Source organism: Vidua chalybeata, chromosome Z (assembly GCF_026979565.1).
Source record: "Vidua chalybeata isolate OUT-0048 chromosome Z, bVidCha1 merged haplotype, whole genome shotgun sequence".
NCBI classification, from domain to species: Eukaryota; Metazoa; Chordata; class Aves; order Passeriformes; family Viduidae; genus Vidua; species Vidua chalybeata.
The window spans coordinates 59931139-59947252 of record NC_071570.1 but is presented as its reverse complement, the minus strand read 5'-3'; the positions used below and the strand labels follow the sequence as shown (position 1 = coordinate 59947252).

Sequence of the window (16114 nt, the reverse complement as noted above, 5' to 3'; positions counted from 1 at the left end):
TGAGTGTAGGGAGTAAGTTAATTGTTTTTGGGTAAACAATAAAAATCACCTAGTGGTGGCCCTTTCGGTTTTGAGAAATGGTTTGATTTTTTTTCTTTGGCAGTATTATCCTTCCCTGCATATATTTGGAGGTTTCTTAGCAAAGTTGTACAATTTTCATACACATTTCCTCCTTTGCCAGAGCCCGCATCAAGAGTATTTTGGCCTTCCTGCCTGTTCCATAAAAAACCAAAACAAAACAAACAAACAAGCAAAAAAAAAAACCCTACAAAAAAAAAGAGATTCCCACCACCCTTTGGCACATTCCAGTCCATCACTCCAGTCCATTAACTCAGTAGGATCTCCTAAACAAGCAGAAGCTCAGGTAAAAGGCTTTCACAGTCTAATTAAGTGCTTTGGACTGATCCTCAGTGCTGGTGCATTCCCTAGCACCACTTAATAGCTAGCAGGGCTTATTTCTTCATCTGAAACCAAAGATTTAAATTTGTGTATGATGACAGCTTCTGTAATGTGCAAACATTTTAGTGGTTTTAGGAAGCTTGACAATTTGCAATCAAGAATGTCTCGTGTACCTTTAGAACAATTCTTGATTACATCATTTTTTCTATAGTGTAAAAGCACTGTAGTGAAGGTGTAGACAAATCTGATTCTATTAGTGAAGAAATACTGCGCTAACGAAACAACCCAATCCCTTCAACTGTTCTCACTTCATTTTAGTAATGAAAAATTATTGGGAAAATGGGTTTAGAAATAGAGAAGAAAATTTAGAAGTCTAGAAATAAAGAAGGATATTAATTTCAGGGAGAACTCCAAAAACTATATCCCCTTTTTAAATTCTGCTGGTTTGAACTCAAAGATTACTAAAGAGTACTACTTTTATTTTTGTTGTGCAGTTTCATGCAGTATTTTTTTTAGTCTTAGTATCTTTAATTTAATAGAAGTACCAAGTTTAATTTAATCAGGGTTTCTAAATAAAATGCTTCATTAAACTGTGTAATCTGACCTCTGTTCTTCCTGTTCTTTTTAAAGCCAAAATCCAGTGTGATTTCACAATATATAATGTTACTGTTTTGTTGAAATGTAAGCCATACCTATAAAATAGGGAAGTAATTTTCTTATTTATCTTTCTCCCAACTATTTTAAATTAATATTTCTCCTTTTGAATCTGTATATACTTTCAACACTGTAGTCATTGCTTTTGTTTACTAAGTTCCCTGTTTTTTTCTTTTTTCAGAACATTGCTACATATAAACTTCTTGGCACCTTTATTTATGGTTCTACTCTGGGTAAAACCAATCACTAAGGACTACATTATGAGCCCACCTTTGGGCAAAGAGAGCATTCCTTTGTAAGATTTCCTTTAAAAGTTCTTTCTGGAGTATTGAGAACAAAACATTGTCTTAGAGCTCTTTGAAAGTTGAAGAAACATGAAAGACTTTAATAGCATCTGCTGTCAGTGGTATTGTGGAAGGTGCAGCTGAATTATAAGGAGCTTCTGTTATTTCAAAAGAATGAGTTGCAGAATATTGAGTGTTAAGGTGGTGGTTCCCAAAAATCTGCTGTCTCTTGACATCTCCATGGCAGTAATGCATTGTTTTTTGTGGGGGTGGAATACCACCTCACTACCTGCTGGAACCTTGTGTCTTGCATATTGGTGTAGGAGAGAAATGGTTTCAGTGAAAACAGTCAAGATATGTTGGCATGAGAACCAACCTAGGAGGTTTGTCTTAATACTTACATACTGATTAAGTGGTATTGAATTGATAGGTAAAACATTTAAAATATAAAAAGGGAAAGAGTTTTCAGGAAGAGTGGTATCTGAAATAATGTGTAAGTATAGTTGATTGTCATTGTCACAATTAGTCTTGCTAATTCAAAATAGACTTCAAACAGATATGATGGGCTAATACATTTCTTGTTTTTTAGAGGTGAGATAAGCTTCTAAAGTGATCCTGTAACCATTGAGCTATTAGATAAAACACAACAGATATATATATTTTGTATATCTTCTGTTCCTCAGTTCATCTTAAAATGAGGACTGAGCTATTACTGGGTATTTCAGGCAACTGAAGTACCCATTTACAATCTAGTACTATTTACTATCTAGTCCCGTGTGTCTGAAAACCTGTAATTATCTGAGCGACCTTGGTTTTCAGTGTCCTGCCTTCATTCCTCAGAATTTAGGCATTTAAGAACTGCTCTTGTTTATGGACAAATGAATACTAATTTGGATCTATGCTGTAGGGCTACTGAGAAGTAGTAGGAAAGAGAAATAAAAGGCAAAAGCAAATACTACTTGCATGTGAACTTCATAACTGTAGTTTGTGTGTTAACTGCTTTTGACAATTTGCCTCAAAGATTACTTTACAGACGATACAAACAAATAATTGTGGCAGTAAATGGTCTTTGGAAAACAGCATTACCCATTTTTTTATTATCTGCAGAATGTCAGAAGATACATTTGATACCGTCAGATTGTGGATTATAATCCTGTTGTGTGTTTTACGATTGGCTATGATGCGTCATCATTTACAGGCCTATCTGAATTTAGCCCAGAAAAGTGTGGATCAGATGAAAAAGGAAGCTGGTAGAATAAGTATGGTTGATTTACAGAAAATGGTAAGTGTGGTGGCACTGAGATTATATATTTGTAGTATTTTGACTGTGCAAATTATTTTTTTTCCAATTTGTTGTCTCCTGTGGCAGCAGAGCTCAAATCTGAATGAAGCTTTCTAGACTATATTTCCTATAAAAATAGCATCATTACAGAGAAATTCTGCAAGCTAAAATATGGAGAGATGTATCATCTGTGTTATGCAGATAGTTTGTCCTTGGTTATTTGGAAGTTGTTATAAAAGATACCTTCCAATGAGTTCTGATCTGTAACTACAACATGGGAAAGAAAATACTGAATTTTGATAGAAGGGTAATATACTGTTACCAACTATGATTTTTAAATTGAGGGAAAATTTATGACATTTTGGAATAAAATGACAGATGTTTAATTCTGTCAGACCACTTAGAAGTGCACCAGCCTAGTTAAAAAATTGCCTGTCATATTGTGGACAAGGTGAAATTTCTGAGGATTCGTTTTTTTAAAGAAAAGTGGTAAAGCATACCTTGAACAAATTGTTGAGGTAGAATGGCTGTTGGATGAGGTAGAATGGCTGTTGTGTGTTGTCTGCAAAATAAACTTAAATTTCTAGTGTTTTATGATAGTGCTGTCTAATGATCCTGCTGAATTAGGGTCTGTTGCAGGAAGAATATTTGAAGCATGCCATAAGACAAAGACTCCTCTTCTAGGATTGTCATTACTATGTGTAGTTACACTAAGTGTCTGAAGGTCATAAGAGAAGTGTGCAGTACTTATTTACAAACAAAGTGGCTAGGAATTTGCTCCAGAAAATAAATTAGGAAATACATGTAGTAGCAGCTGGTTAGGATGGTACTGTGCCAGTTCACAACTGTGCCAGCTGTAAATGTGCAATTTTAATACTGGGAATTTTATTCCTATCTGTAAAACACTAATGTCTTTTCCATGTGGCATTTCTTATATCCATTTCTCCAGTATCTTCATATATTCTCTTTGAGAAGGTCATAGTCGCTATATAGGTCTTGTCTTGTTTTACTAATCATATCTGCTTTACCATTTTTAGGAACTTCTGCCAGTGAATTCTTTCCTGTCTGTCATTCTACATTGCTCATTCTTTTTTAATTTGTTATTTTTGTCATATTCCATCAATTTTTTGACAATTTTTTTGTCTCATGCTTTTTTTTCTGTCAGTGTCTTACTACTTTTCTTTCTCATGTTAATTTTTTGATGCGTGCTCATTAAGAAGCCTTTTGAGGCTTGAGAGGGATTCCAAAAAGTGTCATGTCTACCTTCATCATTTTTGTCAACCTGAATTCTGTTCTTTTATAAAACCCGGGTAGTTTTATTTTTGCTTGCTATTGATTTTTTCACTTTTTTCCATCTTTATTTGGTTTAATCTTTTAGGTCAATAGCTTATAAAAATATGTAATGTTACAATCTTGAGAAAAATGGAACCTATGAGAGAGCAGGGGATATATCTAAATGGACTTCGAAGAACCATAGTGTCTGACTGAAATAAAGACCATTTAAATGCTATTATTGATCTAATGAAAACTCAGCTTATCATTGTTTTTAAAATACAGATGTTTTCCAGTTGGAAATCTTAAAAATATCTCACTTTTGAAAAAGGGCAATATTAACCAATTTTTCATTTACTTTTTATGAGGCTTTGGACTGTAACTACTACTTCATTTTTGAAATAGGATTTAGTTTGTAAATGACTGTGAACTTGAAAAATTAAACATATACATTTATTTTTGTTTCTGGTGTATTAAAGTAGGAGTAATTGAATGATGGCATACAGTTTGCAGAAGGAAAATTGGTTTGTTTTTTTTTTTAACAGAATTGATGATTTTAATTATTTTCTTTCAGCCCTTCCTCACAGATTTGTAAATGTCCTGAAACTAGAATTCATGATGGGAATTTCTTCATTAGGTCTTTTGAGGACAATATGTCACATGCCAAGAGTTACTAGAAGATTCTTAAAACAGCTCTAATGCATAAGTACTGGGGTTTTAAAATAAATTGTTTCTTCTAGACATATTCATAAGGGTCTGCTTTGATCAACCAGGAATCATGAACTTACACTCTTTTACTTTTCTAGGTGGCTCGGGTATTCTATTATCTCTGTGTAATTGCACTGCAGTATGTTGCACCATTGGTAATGCTTCTTCACACAACTCTGCTCTTGAAAACACTAGGTAGGCAAAATTAAATCAACAGTAGTTTATTCTGTTCTACATAGGGCTTTTTTATTTTAACCTCTCTAAAGAGAATTAGAATTCATGGGTACTTACAATACAAAAACACTTTGTAGTTTCCTGTACTTTAAAACATTCATATGTGGCTTTTAAGTAGTTATTTCTCTTGCTGCTTTTGATATCTTCCAATTACATGCTGATTTGTTTTACTTATTTCTGAGAAATTGTGTAATGCAACCAATTAAACTATTTACTTCTGTTGAAATATTTCTCTTTTTAGAAATATTTTAAAAGTGAACTGTATAAAGTATGATTGATTTAACTTCATGCACCTCTCATAAATGAATTTTTTCAGCTTTTTTATCATTAGTAGGCTTTTAGAATGGAAATTGTGAGATAGGGGGTTCATACAGTTACTGGGAGATCTGAAGTAGCTCTGGTTTGGGGTTTCTTTCTTTCCTTTCTTTTATTTCTTTCCTTCTTTCTTTCCTTTCTTTTATTTCTTTCCTTCTTTCGTTCCTTCTTTCGTTCCTTCTTTCTTTCCTTTCTTTTATTTCTTTCCTTCTTTCTTTCCTTCTTTCGTTCCTTCTTTCGTTCCTTCTTTCGTTCCTTCTTTCGTTCCTTCTTTCGTTCCTTCTTTCGTTCCTTCTTTCGTTCCTTCTTTCGTTCCTTCTTTCGTTCCTTCTTTCGTTCCTTCTTTCGTTCCTTCTTTCGTTCCTTCTTTCGTTCCTTCTTTCGTTCCTTCTTTCGTTCCTTCTTTCGTTCCTTCTTTCGTTCCTTCTTTCGTTCCTTCTTTCGTTCCTTCTTTCGTTCCTTTCTTTCCTTTCTTTCTTGTGAGACAAGTGTTTCATAGCCTGCCATGCAGTTGTGTCATTCTCTTTGCAAAAAGGCAATAGATAGAGATAGGCTTTAGTAGGTTGTGATTTATCCTGCCTTGGAATAGACATCTCTGTCTGGTAAGATGAATCATACCCAGGACATAACAGAGGTCTCAAGGCAGCTATATCACATGCAGATGCTGGGATGTCAAAATACAAGATGAATCCTACCCCAGTAGCTTACTGGTATGACCAGGAAGTCATGCAGATGAGTATAGTTTGTATTTACTAAGTTATAAAAATGTAACATTTTGTGTGTGTGTATTAAAAATATATCAAAGACTGTAGAGTGATTGAATTAACAGAACTTAAATTTAATTCTACAAAAATCTGTTGCTTGTTTATTTTTAACAGGTAATTATTCTTGGGGCATCTACCCAGGATTGAATTCTGACACTCCAGTAGAAAACAGTCTGCTTCCCAATTCTGTTTATTCTGAGTCTCCACCTGCTGATGGAAAGATGAAAGTAACTGTAGTACAAATAACAATGGCTCTGGGAAGCCTAAAGAATATTTTTACTCCTCTCCTGTTCCGGGGACTCCTGTCTTTCCTCACTTGGTGGATTGCTGCTTGCCTTTTTTCTACAAGCCTTTTTGGGCTCTTCTATCACCAGTACCTGACTGTGGCATGAACAAGTCAAGTGACAGAACAAGTGTGAGGTCAGAGTCTAGATGAAGAGAAAACAAAACTATATATGTGAAGAGAAAACATATCACAATTATTTTTAAACACTTCCTTGGTGTTCTCAGGGTGAATAATCTTAAAATGTTTAAAATTGCAACTGGGTTTGTTATTTTTGTTACCCAAGTGGTAGGTAACTAATTCAGTTGTAGTCCTGGGACTGACTGACATTATTGTGTTGTAGATGGTGGTAAGCATGCTGAAAAGATGTGACCTCTGAGTATCTTCGTTTCCATAAACAACAAGCCAAACTCAAAAATTTGTTTTTTAAGCTTCAACAGTCACTGACTGAACTGCATTCAAAAAGTACTGGACATAGTGATGGTGGCTGCCTATCAATTAAGTCTTGAAACTGAGCCATACAAGTGAAAGGGGAGAGAGAGGGGATTAAAAAAAAATTCTGTTGGATAGCTATGGATCACTTTTCTCCTTGGAAAATCAAAAAATCCAACAGGACAAAAGAGATACTGTATATTACAGTAAGGAAAGTTGTATAAAATATAAATTAACAGTAGATGTATGTACCTGACAGGTATTGCTGCCTACATATTTTGCAGGAGTGCTTGTGCAGTAAGAAGAGAGTTATAACAAATATATTATTTCAGTCCCTGCAGTCATTTTGAAGTAATGGCCATCTGTATTGGTGCTAGTATTGATCCACACATTGTGTCTGGATCTTTTAAATTTCTTCTTTTGAGGTAGTAGATAAATTCCATTGAATTTACAAAAGAATAGAAAATAATTAGTGGCACCAATCAAAGATTTCAAAACAAAACAGTTTAATCCTGCTGACTGATAGTGTATGTATATGTGTAATGTACATATATATTATATATCAAATATATAATATATATGAAGGTATGAAGTATGGAATCTTTATTTTAAATTCCTGAATGTATCTTACAGTTCTGTGGGAGAGGGGTGTATGTGTATCTAGTAATTTCAAGATTCCCTTTTGAAATTAAACTTTTAAATTTTTCTTTTTTTTTCTTTCTTTCTTTTTTTTCCTTTTTTTTTTTTTTTTGGTTCAGTTGAAAGGGCTGTTTGGTTTTTGTGCCTCTTTAGAGGTACTTAGCTATACTAAAGAACTTACACTGTCTTGGAAGAAAATATTTACTTATACTGTTAATCTTAAAATTTCTGCTCTGTCAAATCATCGTCTTTTGCCACTTTAATTTGTGCTAACTTGGCCATATAATGGTAATTAATATATCTTGGCTTCAGAAATAGATTTTCTGTATAATAAAACAGCTGTGTTATAAGAAAAAGAGCAAAGTATTAACTTTACAGTTTTTGCTTAACTGGATAGATTCCAGTCATAAAATTATTTACAGTTTTTCAGATGTTTTGTGTATTTGCAAAACGGGAATGGGGATTTATATGCAGTAGCTTTTTTAAACAGTTAATATTATACTTCACAAAGGTCAGTGGGTTTTTTAGCTAATACTAGCTCTTTTTATGTTACTGTTCTTTTTCTCTTGAATTTGTGTACAGCTTTGGCATATGATAAGCATTTATAAATGGAAAAGCTTAACTAAATTTTTAATATGTAGCAAACCTATCATATGGGAGAACAAACTCAATTAATTCAGAAAATCAAGATTTTAAGCTGGTGATAAACTATCTTGCTGTGTTGAAAGCCTTTTAAGTTATTTATTTGTTTATTAAGTTGCATTTATTGGAGAAAGATTTGTGTACACCAGCCTAGTACCTACTGCATGTGTTTGGGATGTCTGAGCACACCTTGCATGATGCTACTGGTTTCATTGCAGTATTTCAGTTTGCAAGCTTTGTTGTTTTCACACCACCTTTTTGTAACTAATAGGGACAAAGGCTTAACTGCGAATTGGCCTAAAGAATAATATTTGACCTCATAGTTTGAAATTTCAAGCATACCTAGGAAGTATCTTTCAGATGAATAATGGACAAAATATGACAGGTCCAACAATACTGGACCCACTTTCATATTAGTTCAAGATATGTCATTACTACAAGATACGTCTTTACTAATAGAATTACTAAGGCCAGCTTTTAGGTTAGAGTTAGGTGTTCAATGCCAATCTTGTGTTCAGAAAAATTAAACTATGCAGAACAGTTTGATTCTGATGAAGCTCACTATATAGGAGATGTAACCTGTTGTTGAAATCTGAAGGAGTAAATTTTGGATACTTGAGAATACTTCAAAATAATGTTAAGCAACAGTTTTTGCTGATATAGTGAGTCTGAAAGCTTATAAGCAAAAGTGTACTGTAGTTATATAATAATGCATTCAGCAAAAGTAATAAGGATCATGTAGCTGAACTTCACAAAGCTTTTGCTAAGAGCTCATGCTGACTTACTATTCAGACATCACACAGATCACAGTGAAAAATAGGCACCTGGTATTACAAACATGAAGATCAGTGCTTGTAGCCACTGTGCTATTCTATTGTTCTACAGACCATTGTTCTGCAGAATTGAATGGTTGACCTTCTGGTCAGCAGTGAATGGGAGATGGTCTTTCTTTGGATCCATTTAATCCTGACATGAGTCCAGAAGGCTTATGAAAAACTAAAATATGGTAATAAAAGCCTTTGAAACATGTGGTGACAGTGAAACCAGAGGGACTGTATTGCTAAGGTTGTGGAGCAGTGCTTCTGACAAGTACGTGATACAATCAAAATGTGCTTTTAAAATAAAGTAGCAACCCTGATAGTCCTAACTTCAATATGTATTGTGTAAGTTCAAAGGAATATCTGCTCACTTCTGTAGTAAGTTCCTTTGAAACAGCAGCTGGCAAATGGTTTTTTTGTTTGTTTCATGGAGACCTTTATCAGCACCTGGCAATGGGGGGAAAGCATCTTGCAGAAATGGAAAAGCAATAAAATATGACTGAAAGGTTGGTAGATATTACTCAGGTTTCATAAACATTTTTTCTTGCTTTTTGCCCATTGCTTAATAAAAAAATTGTAGAATGATTTGGGCTGGAATGGATCTGGAATGGACCACTTTTCACCAGACCAAGTTGCTCCAAGCCCCATCAAACATGACCTTGAACATCTCCAGAGATGGGCAGCCACAGCTTCTCTGGATAACCTTAACTTGTGCCTCACCACCTTCACAGGCAAGAGTCTTCATCCAACACCTAATCTAAATCTCTCCTCTTCTAGTTTGGAAGTGTTCCCCCCTGTCCTATCACTCCCTGCTTCTGCAAAAAGTCATTCTCCCTCTTTTTTATAAACCCCCTTTAAGTACTGGGAGGCCAGAGTGAGATCTCCCTTAGTTTCTGAGAGATTTTAGAAGGAAATGTTCCTTTGGCAAAGAAACATTTCTGTTTCTTCTTAAATTCAGATCTCCCTTCCTCTCTTACTGATGTGACTTCCATTGCCGATTTATAGCGCTGTCCCTGTGTTCCCTTCTCAGAACCAAGTAGGCTAAATTAGTTCAAGATTGTATTTTGACTTCTGTTTAGTTTAAATTTATCTATTTTTTGAAGGATTAGTTCCTTTAAATAGTTCAAATAACTTAAAATTCCATCTGAAACAAGAGCAAACTTGTTAACATTTGTTCAAACTCTGCACTTTTATTATGTGGGTCCCTTCAAAGGGTTAAGACTGCGAAAAATTCAAGTCTTCCAGCAAGTTCAGGGAGGTCCAAACATAACACTTGGGCTACTTCTGAGCTAAGAGAAGTTGATTAAGATCAGGAGAAGAGATTATAGAAAACCTATTCTTACATTTTGGAGGTGACATTCTCAGGCTGCACTTGTCCTCTTATAATTTCTTCTCAAGCTATAGGTTATGCCAGGCTTTGAGGTTTTGTTAGCTGCGCAGTCTTTCCCTCTTCCAGAATTCGCTTGCATAAAGGATCCACAGATTAATTTTCTGTAGGTATCTTCTGTGCAAGAGAACATCCTTGTACAGAAGATACTTACAGAAAATTAATTTCTGTTACAGTTGTTCTTCTCCACATTTGGATCACAAGTACTGCAAGGTGTTTAAACAGAGATATGTTCTTCCCTGGACTGTAAAGTCAAATTTGTCTTAAGAACAAAAATGCTACCAAGACATCAACACAACATTTAGGCAGCATAACCTCACCCTATATAGTGGTTAGCAAGTACAGAAATTTCAGCTAACTTCCAAGGAACATTTCAGTGCTGGACTTCATTAGAGTAACTACACCTAAGTGATAATAGGCATTTTGGATATCTCAAATAAAAAACTGAACACATCTGATCTTAAAGCTGTTGGAAGGTTCTCCATGGTAAAAGGCCTTATGTCTCTTTATTCCCAAATAGCTGTGCTTTTCACAAAGATAATTTTGATCAGTTTTTAAATACTATGCTTCATGATTTTTCTCATTACACATTTTTCACATTAATTTGTTCAACACAGCCCCTCTACACCCAGACTTAACCCCACAGTTAATTTTGTCACTATAAAGTTCCTAGATACTTTTATTTAAAATTTAAGAATTGGGTGCCCAGAAAAATTGGAGGCATTGAACAAGAATAAGGCCAAAGAAAACTGTGTTCTTTGGAGAAATCCATTACGCCTGAGGAAAATCTTAAGGGAGGAAGGCAACAGCAGGTTACTTGTATCTTAAATCAAATATTAAATGTGAATTATGAGTAAGACTGTTATTTTTAGCATCTGCAGCCTAAATCCCAAATGGTAAATAAAGAGCAATATTTTGACCTCGCTCTAAAGAGCATCTAGGCAACAGATGCTTAGAAGCCAGATGTCTGATCTCACTAAGCAGGCTGATGCAGATTGGTCTGTCTGTGCTTCAGAGTGATTTTTGGCAGCTCCTTCTTTAGGAAGGCTTGCCATGCTTTGTGACCTGTGCAGCAGCACACAGTGAAGTAGATGGCATGTCTCATTTGCACTCCTGAGTACTAGACTGAAAGGTCTTCCTCCTCTAGGTGAGATCATTGAGCCAACATGTCATTACCAGGCTGCTTTTACTGACATCTGTATATGCTGCACTTAACTTTTTCCAGTCTCTCACTGTGGGCTGCCAGGAGGGTAGTGTTGCACTGGATGTTGTTTTGCATGCCAGTGTATATGTATTTTTATGCTTTTGATTTCAGTGATGTTTTTAATGGAAATTATTTTTAATCCTAATACTATGGATCATATTTTCATTTTTTTTTAAATTAATATCAGTGCCTGCAACTAGAAATCAAAAACTTCTACACTTTTTTTTTTTTAAGCTTGATGTTTAGGCTGAAGTATTAACAGGTATGCAGTTTTATAGCAAAGTCCAAAATCCACCTGTAAATACCACATTTTTTCCATTTAATTACACATCAGTCAAGAGCCCTTAAAATTTGTACTTGCAGCATTTTTTCTCAACAACATACTATCCATATGACTCTGCTATCTATAAAATACACATCTCAAAAGAGCTTTGAATAGCTTTTTACAAACTCCTTAGCAGTAAGTCGTTATTCTTTTATTGTGCTGCAATATATTTTTTAAAACCTGGCTTAAAATTCCTGTGCTTAAAGTCAGACTTATTCTCTCTTCCTCTGTTCATAGTAACTCTGCCTCCCATATGTGTTCTAAGCTTCCAGAATACATATTCACAGTATTTTTCATAAAAACAGGATGAAGAAAAAGGCACCAAAACTTGTATTTCATAACTGCAGTTCATACCCATGTCATGATGTGCCAACAGTTTTTATTTTTCCTATCTTTGGTCATTCCTTTGCTCCATTCTTAACAGTATGTAAGGTTTTCTAGGAGTAATATATGTGGAAAAAAATTCTGTAATAGAAGTTACAGAAAGCTGTCTAATGTTTCGGTCTTCCCATTTATGTGAGCAAATATTAATGCAAAGATGCTATTAAATAATTTCAGCCTAAAATTTCTCATAAGGTAGACATGTTACAAATTACATGGGGAATATCTTCCAAGTTGTAAATATTTTACTTTAAATCTTCTACTTGTCTCATTGTTGCTGGGAACACACAAATTCAGTGTTGTTCTTCAGTTAATAGTCTTTTTTATTTTTGTCTTTAAGTGAAAAGCGCATAATACTTTCTACTCTAGAATAAAGACCTAAGACATAAAGGTTCCCCTCCCTTCATTTCAGAATTTGCCAAATGGAAAAGACTCGTGTTATATATGTAAATTTTAGCTTCCTCTTACTGCTACAATACTGTTAAAATATGATTTTTATAGTTACAGCTTTGCAAGTACTAAGACTGTCATGCTTCACAGTGAGGATGGTGTCAAGTGCTGTTTGTATTATATGGATCTCATGTTGCATTACCTGCTGTTTAAAAACAAATTGGCTCCTATGCTTTTAAATGTTCATCAGGATCTGTGATGATCAGAAGAGCACAACACAGGTTGAAAAAGCTCACTTCAGGGTGTTTTTTTGGTTGTTTTGGGTTTTTTTTAGTGGTGTGGATAATACTTGGGTACAACTACTACAGCTAATAGACAACCTCCAGTAATATTCTTTCAAATATTCTGTAAAGTGCCTAATCGTGGGTGATTCTGGTAGCCCTTAAAATAAGGTTTGCTATGAAATTATTTTTTTCATATAGTTTTTGGCTTATGTAATGTCCATGTGTGGTTTTGTGCTATTACATATTGGAAACGAATAAGATTTTGAAGAAATCTTTTCCATTCCTCTTACTTAAATGGTAATCTAACTATTTTGTCCATATCTGACTGATAATTGAACACCATTAATTTAAATTAACACCCCTCCCTCTGCCACCTGCTACCTGCCACCTCTGCACTGCTTTCTTTATGACCGAGGGCAGGTGTTTACAAGATTTGGAATGGTTTGACTCACAAAGTTTTGTAGCGACACCTGAGTGTTAATTATACCCCAGGCACATGGGTGATTTCAGCCAGGTAAGTAGTTCTGCTTGGGCTCAGAAAGACAACACTGAAGGTCACTGAATCCTTATGGATTTGGAGCACAAAGACTACCAATCGTGATACCGCTGACAAGACACCAAGCTTCCAAAAGTTACACCTTGTCGAATTTTGTAGAATTCTGTTAGAATATTCAATAGTGAAACTACTCTTACTTTAAAATTACTTGTCCACCTTCAGGAATGCAGGAGCTGAAGGTTGAACCTGACTGGTTCAGCAAGGAGGTTAAAAAGTGAGGAAACAACAGGCCCGTGCTCCTGAGTTAATTATACATTCTGCATGTGAAGTGCTTGTAAGTTGAGATGGTGTTGCTGATTCAAATCTACCAAAGGAAGCCTTCTTCTGAGGAAGGCTTGTCACAGCATGTTGAGCATTTAGCTCTAAAAAGTGGCTATAGGAATCCGTACTGTATATGGTACACTCTTTGGGAAAACCTGGTACAGTAAGCTTGCTAAATATTTCCTTACACTATTTGTAAGGAGTTACATTGCATTTTTTACCATTGAGCATTTAAGAAGCTAGTTTTGCCTTGCTCATTTTATATTAATGTGAAAATAATAAGAATTTGTTTGTCATTTAAATGCCTAAATTTCTTTAACAGTAAATTTTACAAAACTGAACCAAGGTTATACTTTCTTATTCCCTATTAATTTTGTTGAAATTACAGTCTAACTCCACTTTTATAATGCACACATTATTGAAATCAAATTTATGTCTATTAGTTGCTCATGGTAATACCACAGCAAATCTAAGAGAAACTGTGATATCTGCTGTTTATCAAGTGGCTCCATCAACTTGCTTGCCTTTGTAAAGCGTTAACCCATGTTGGACATAAAATGTCTACTGCAGTAATGTTCCTATAGTATTTTAGCATCCGTACATGTACTCTGCATGCCTTGCACTTGTACACTGTAAAGAACTAAAAAAACCTTCCATTATTTTATATAGTATTTCCCATATCCAAAATAAGTCAATTTCTAAAACCAAAGATCAATAAATGTTTATTGTCTACCAGTGTGCTTTTTTTCCTACTTTTTGTGATATATACTACTCTTTATCAGCTCGCAAAATCTCCAAAGAGCATGTAATAACCAGGCTTCTTATCAATTTTTCTACTAGTCTTAAATTGTTTACTTCTTTTAGAAATAATAGAGTAGGCAATTTATTCCCTTCATTTGGGTGCAGCAGAATAAATACTTGTTGAGTCTAAATGCAGGTAGTGTCTTATTCATGTGAACAGCAGTTTAATCACAACCATTTGAGATTTCATCTGAGTGTTTTCATTTTTGCGTATTTCACTATTTAAAGTTTTGAACCATTTCTAGAGAAAGATTGGTTGTACACCGTGGTAAGTGAAGGAAATTCTGGGTTTTACACTCAAAGGATTTGTCGCCCTTCTTGACTGTCGCCCTTCCTAGTAGAAAATCACTTTAGAAAGGGGTTGTGTTTGCTTCTTATAAAAAGAAACGTATTTAAAAGCATTACATGGTCTCTCCTATTTGTTTCATCTTAGCAGCACTAAGAAAGAGTACACTTAACATCTTTTAACCATCTTGACTTTGATTTTTGGAGTATCAGATTTGGTTATGCATGCATTTTCTTTCCATGTGTACAGCAGATGCAGGTGAATGATGCCAGAATTGCTCAAATAGTTCCATAGCTGTAAAAAAAAAAAAAAAAAAAATCCTTGAGAAAACATCCTTCTTTAGCCTAAACCCAAAATGCTACCAAAGACCCCTTCAGCAATACACATCAGTTGTGTTGCAGAAGCAAAGCGTGATATGGTGCTGAGAAGAGCCATTGTTGACATTTGGGATGGAGATTTGAAAGTCTACACGGCATTTGAGCTGTGGAACCCCTTCCTGAAAGTGTAACAATGGTTAGGTTTAAAGTGATAGTTAAGAGGAAAGAACAGAACTGTAGTGGGAGATCTGCTTATGTCTCAGAAGGCATCTTAGCCTTCTGCTTTCTCCATCCAGCCTGAAGCTTCAGGCTGCCTTTAGAATCCACAGTCCCTTGGACTTTGCAGTAGAATGGTTTAGCCCAAAATATAACAGTGAAAGCCTTGGCAGTATGCTTCTGGAATGAAAGCAAGCCTTGGATTTCAAGGATCACATGAAATTTTGCTTTCAAATCCACCAGGTCCACACTGTGTAACTCAAAGGACTTAAAAGGTCTTCAGCTGACCTCTACTGTCATGTGCAAACATAAATGATTCAGTGCAGTTCCACAGGGCGTACTCAATTTTTTGATATGTTTACTTTAGCTGAGCATATGCAGTGGGAGAGGAAAGCCTGGAAGTATCCTCCAGACAAAAGGATAAGCATCTTGTCCTGTGCTGTCTGGTCTAGGTAGGGCTGAGAAAATGTTGAAGATGTTGCTGGTTTGATTTGGATTTTATGACAAATTTTCAAAGAATATGCAACACAATTATTCTTGCTTGCATCCTTAATAGGCTATTACCTGGTGGACCATGAAATGCACCAGAAAATCCCTCTCTTAGAGGAATATTCGTGTTCCATCTAAATCCGTATTAAAAGAAAGTGGTTTTTTTAGTACTTATTTCTGGAGTTGAGATTAGAGTTTTGCTTTCCAGGGGGTGCAGTCTGATGAGTCTGAGAGAAAATCAGCTTTTCAGTTCATGAAATGGGAGCATGATATGTCTCTCTTTAAAGCAGACAGGAAAATAAGGATTTTTTTCCCTCTGAATTATGAGCTTTACAAGCTACTTTCAGTGGTTCTGGATAACCAACCTCTCACATTCCTCTCAACTGTCAGATTTTAAAGCAGCTTTTCAACAAGTATAAAATTTGCATGATTTCCCAAAGTCGTCATTTCTATAGCTATATAGAAATACACTGTGTAGAATTTGTGCATTG

The 16114-nt window shown here is 35.1% G+C and overlaps 1 protein-coding gene across 8 annotated transcripts in view; it reads left to right on the top strand.

Annotated features, from left to right (window-relative positions):
- Positions 1-16114, top strand: part of TMEM161B (transmembrane protein 161B) — a 52211-nt gene that overhangs the window by 29002 nt on the left and 7095 nt on the right. For 4 of the 8 annotated variants that reach the window (XM_053931324.1, XM_053931320.1, XM_053931326.1 and 1 more), the window contains exons 9-12: positions 1235-1348; positions 2445-2619; positions 4698-4794; positions 6027-7690. In XM_053931324.1, coding sequence (XP_053787299.1) covers positions 1235-1348; positions 2445-2619; positions 4698-4794; positions 6027-6304 — 664 coding nt within the window. In that variant the 3' untranslated portion in view covers positions 6305-7690. Of the gene's footprint in view, positions 1-1234; positions 1349-2444; positions 2620-4697; positions 4795-6026; positions 9247-16114 lie in introns of those variants that run through there. The other 4 variants (XR_008428440.1, XR_008428439.1, XM_053931323.1 and 1 more) reach the window with 3 other exon arrangements.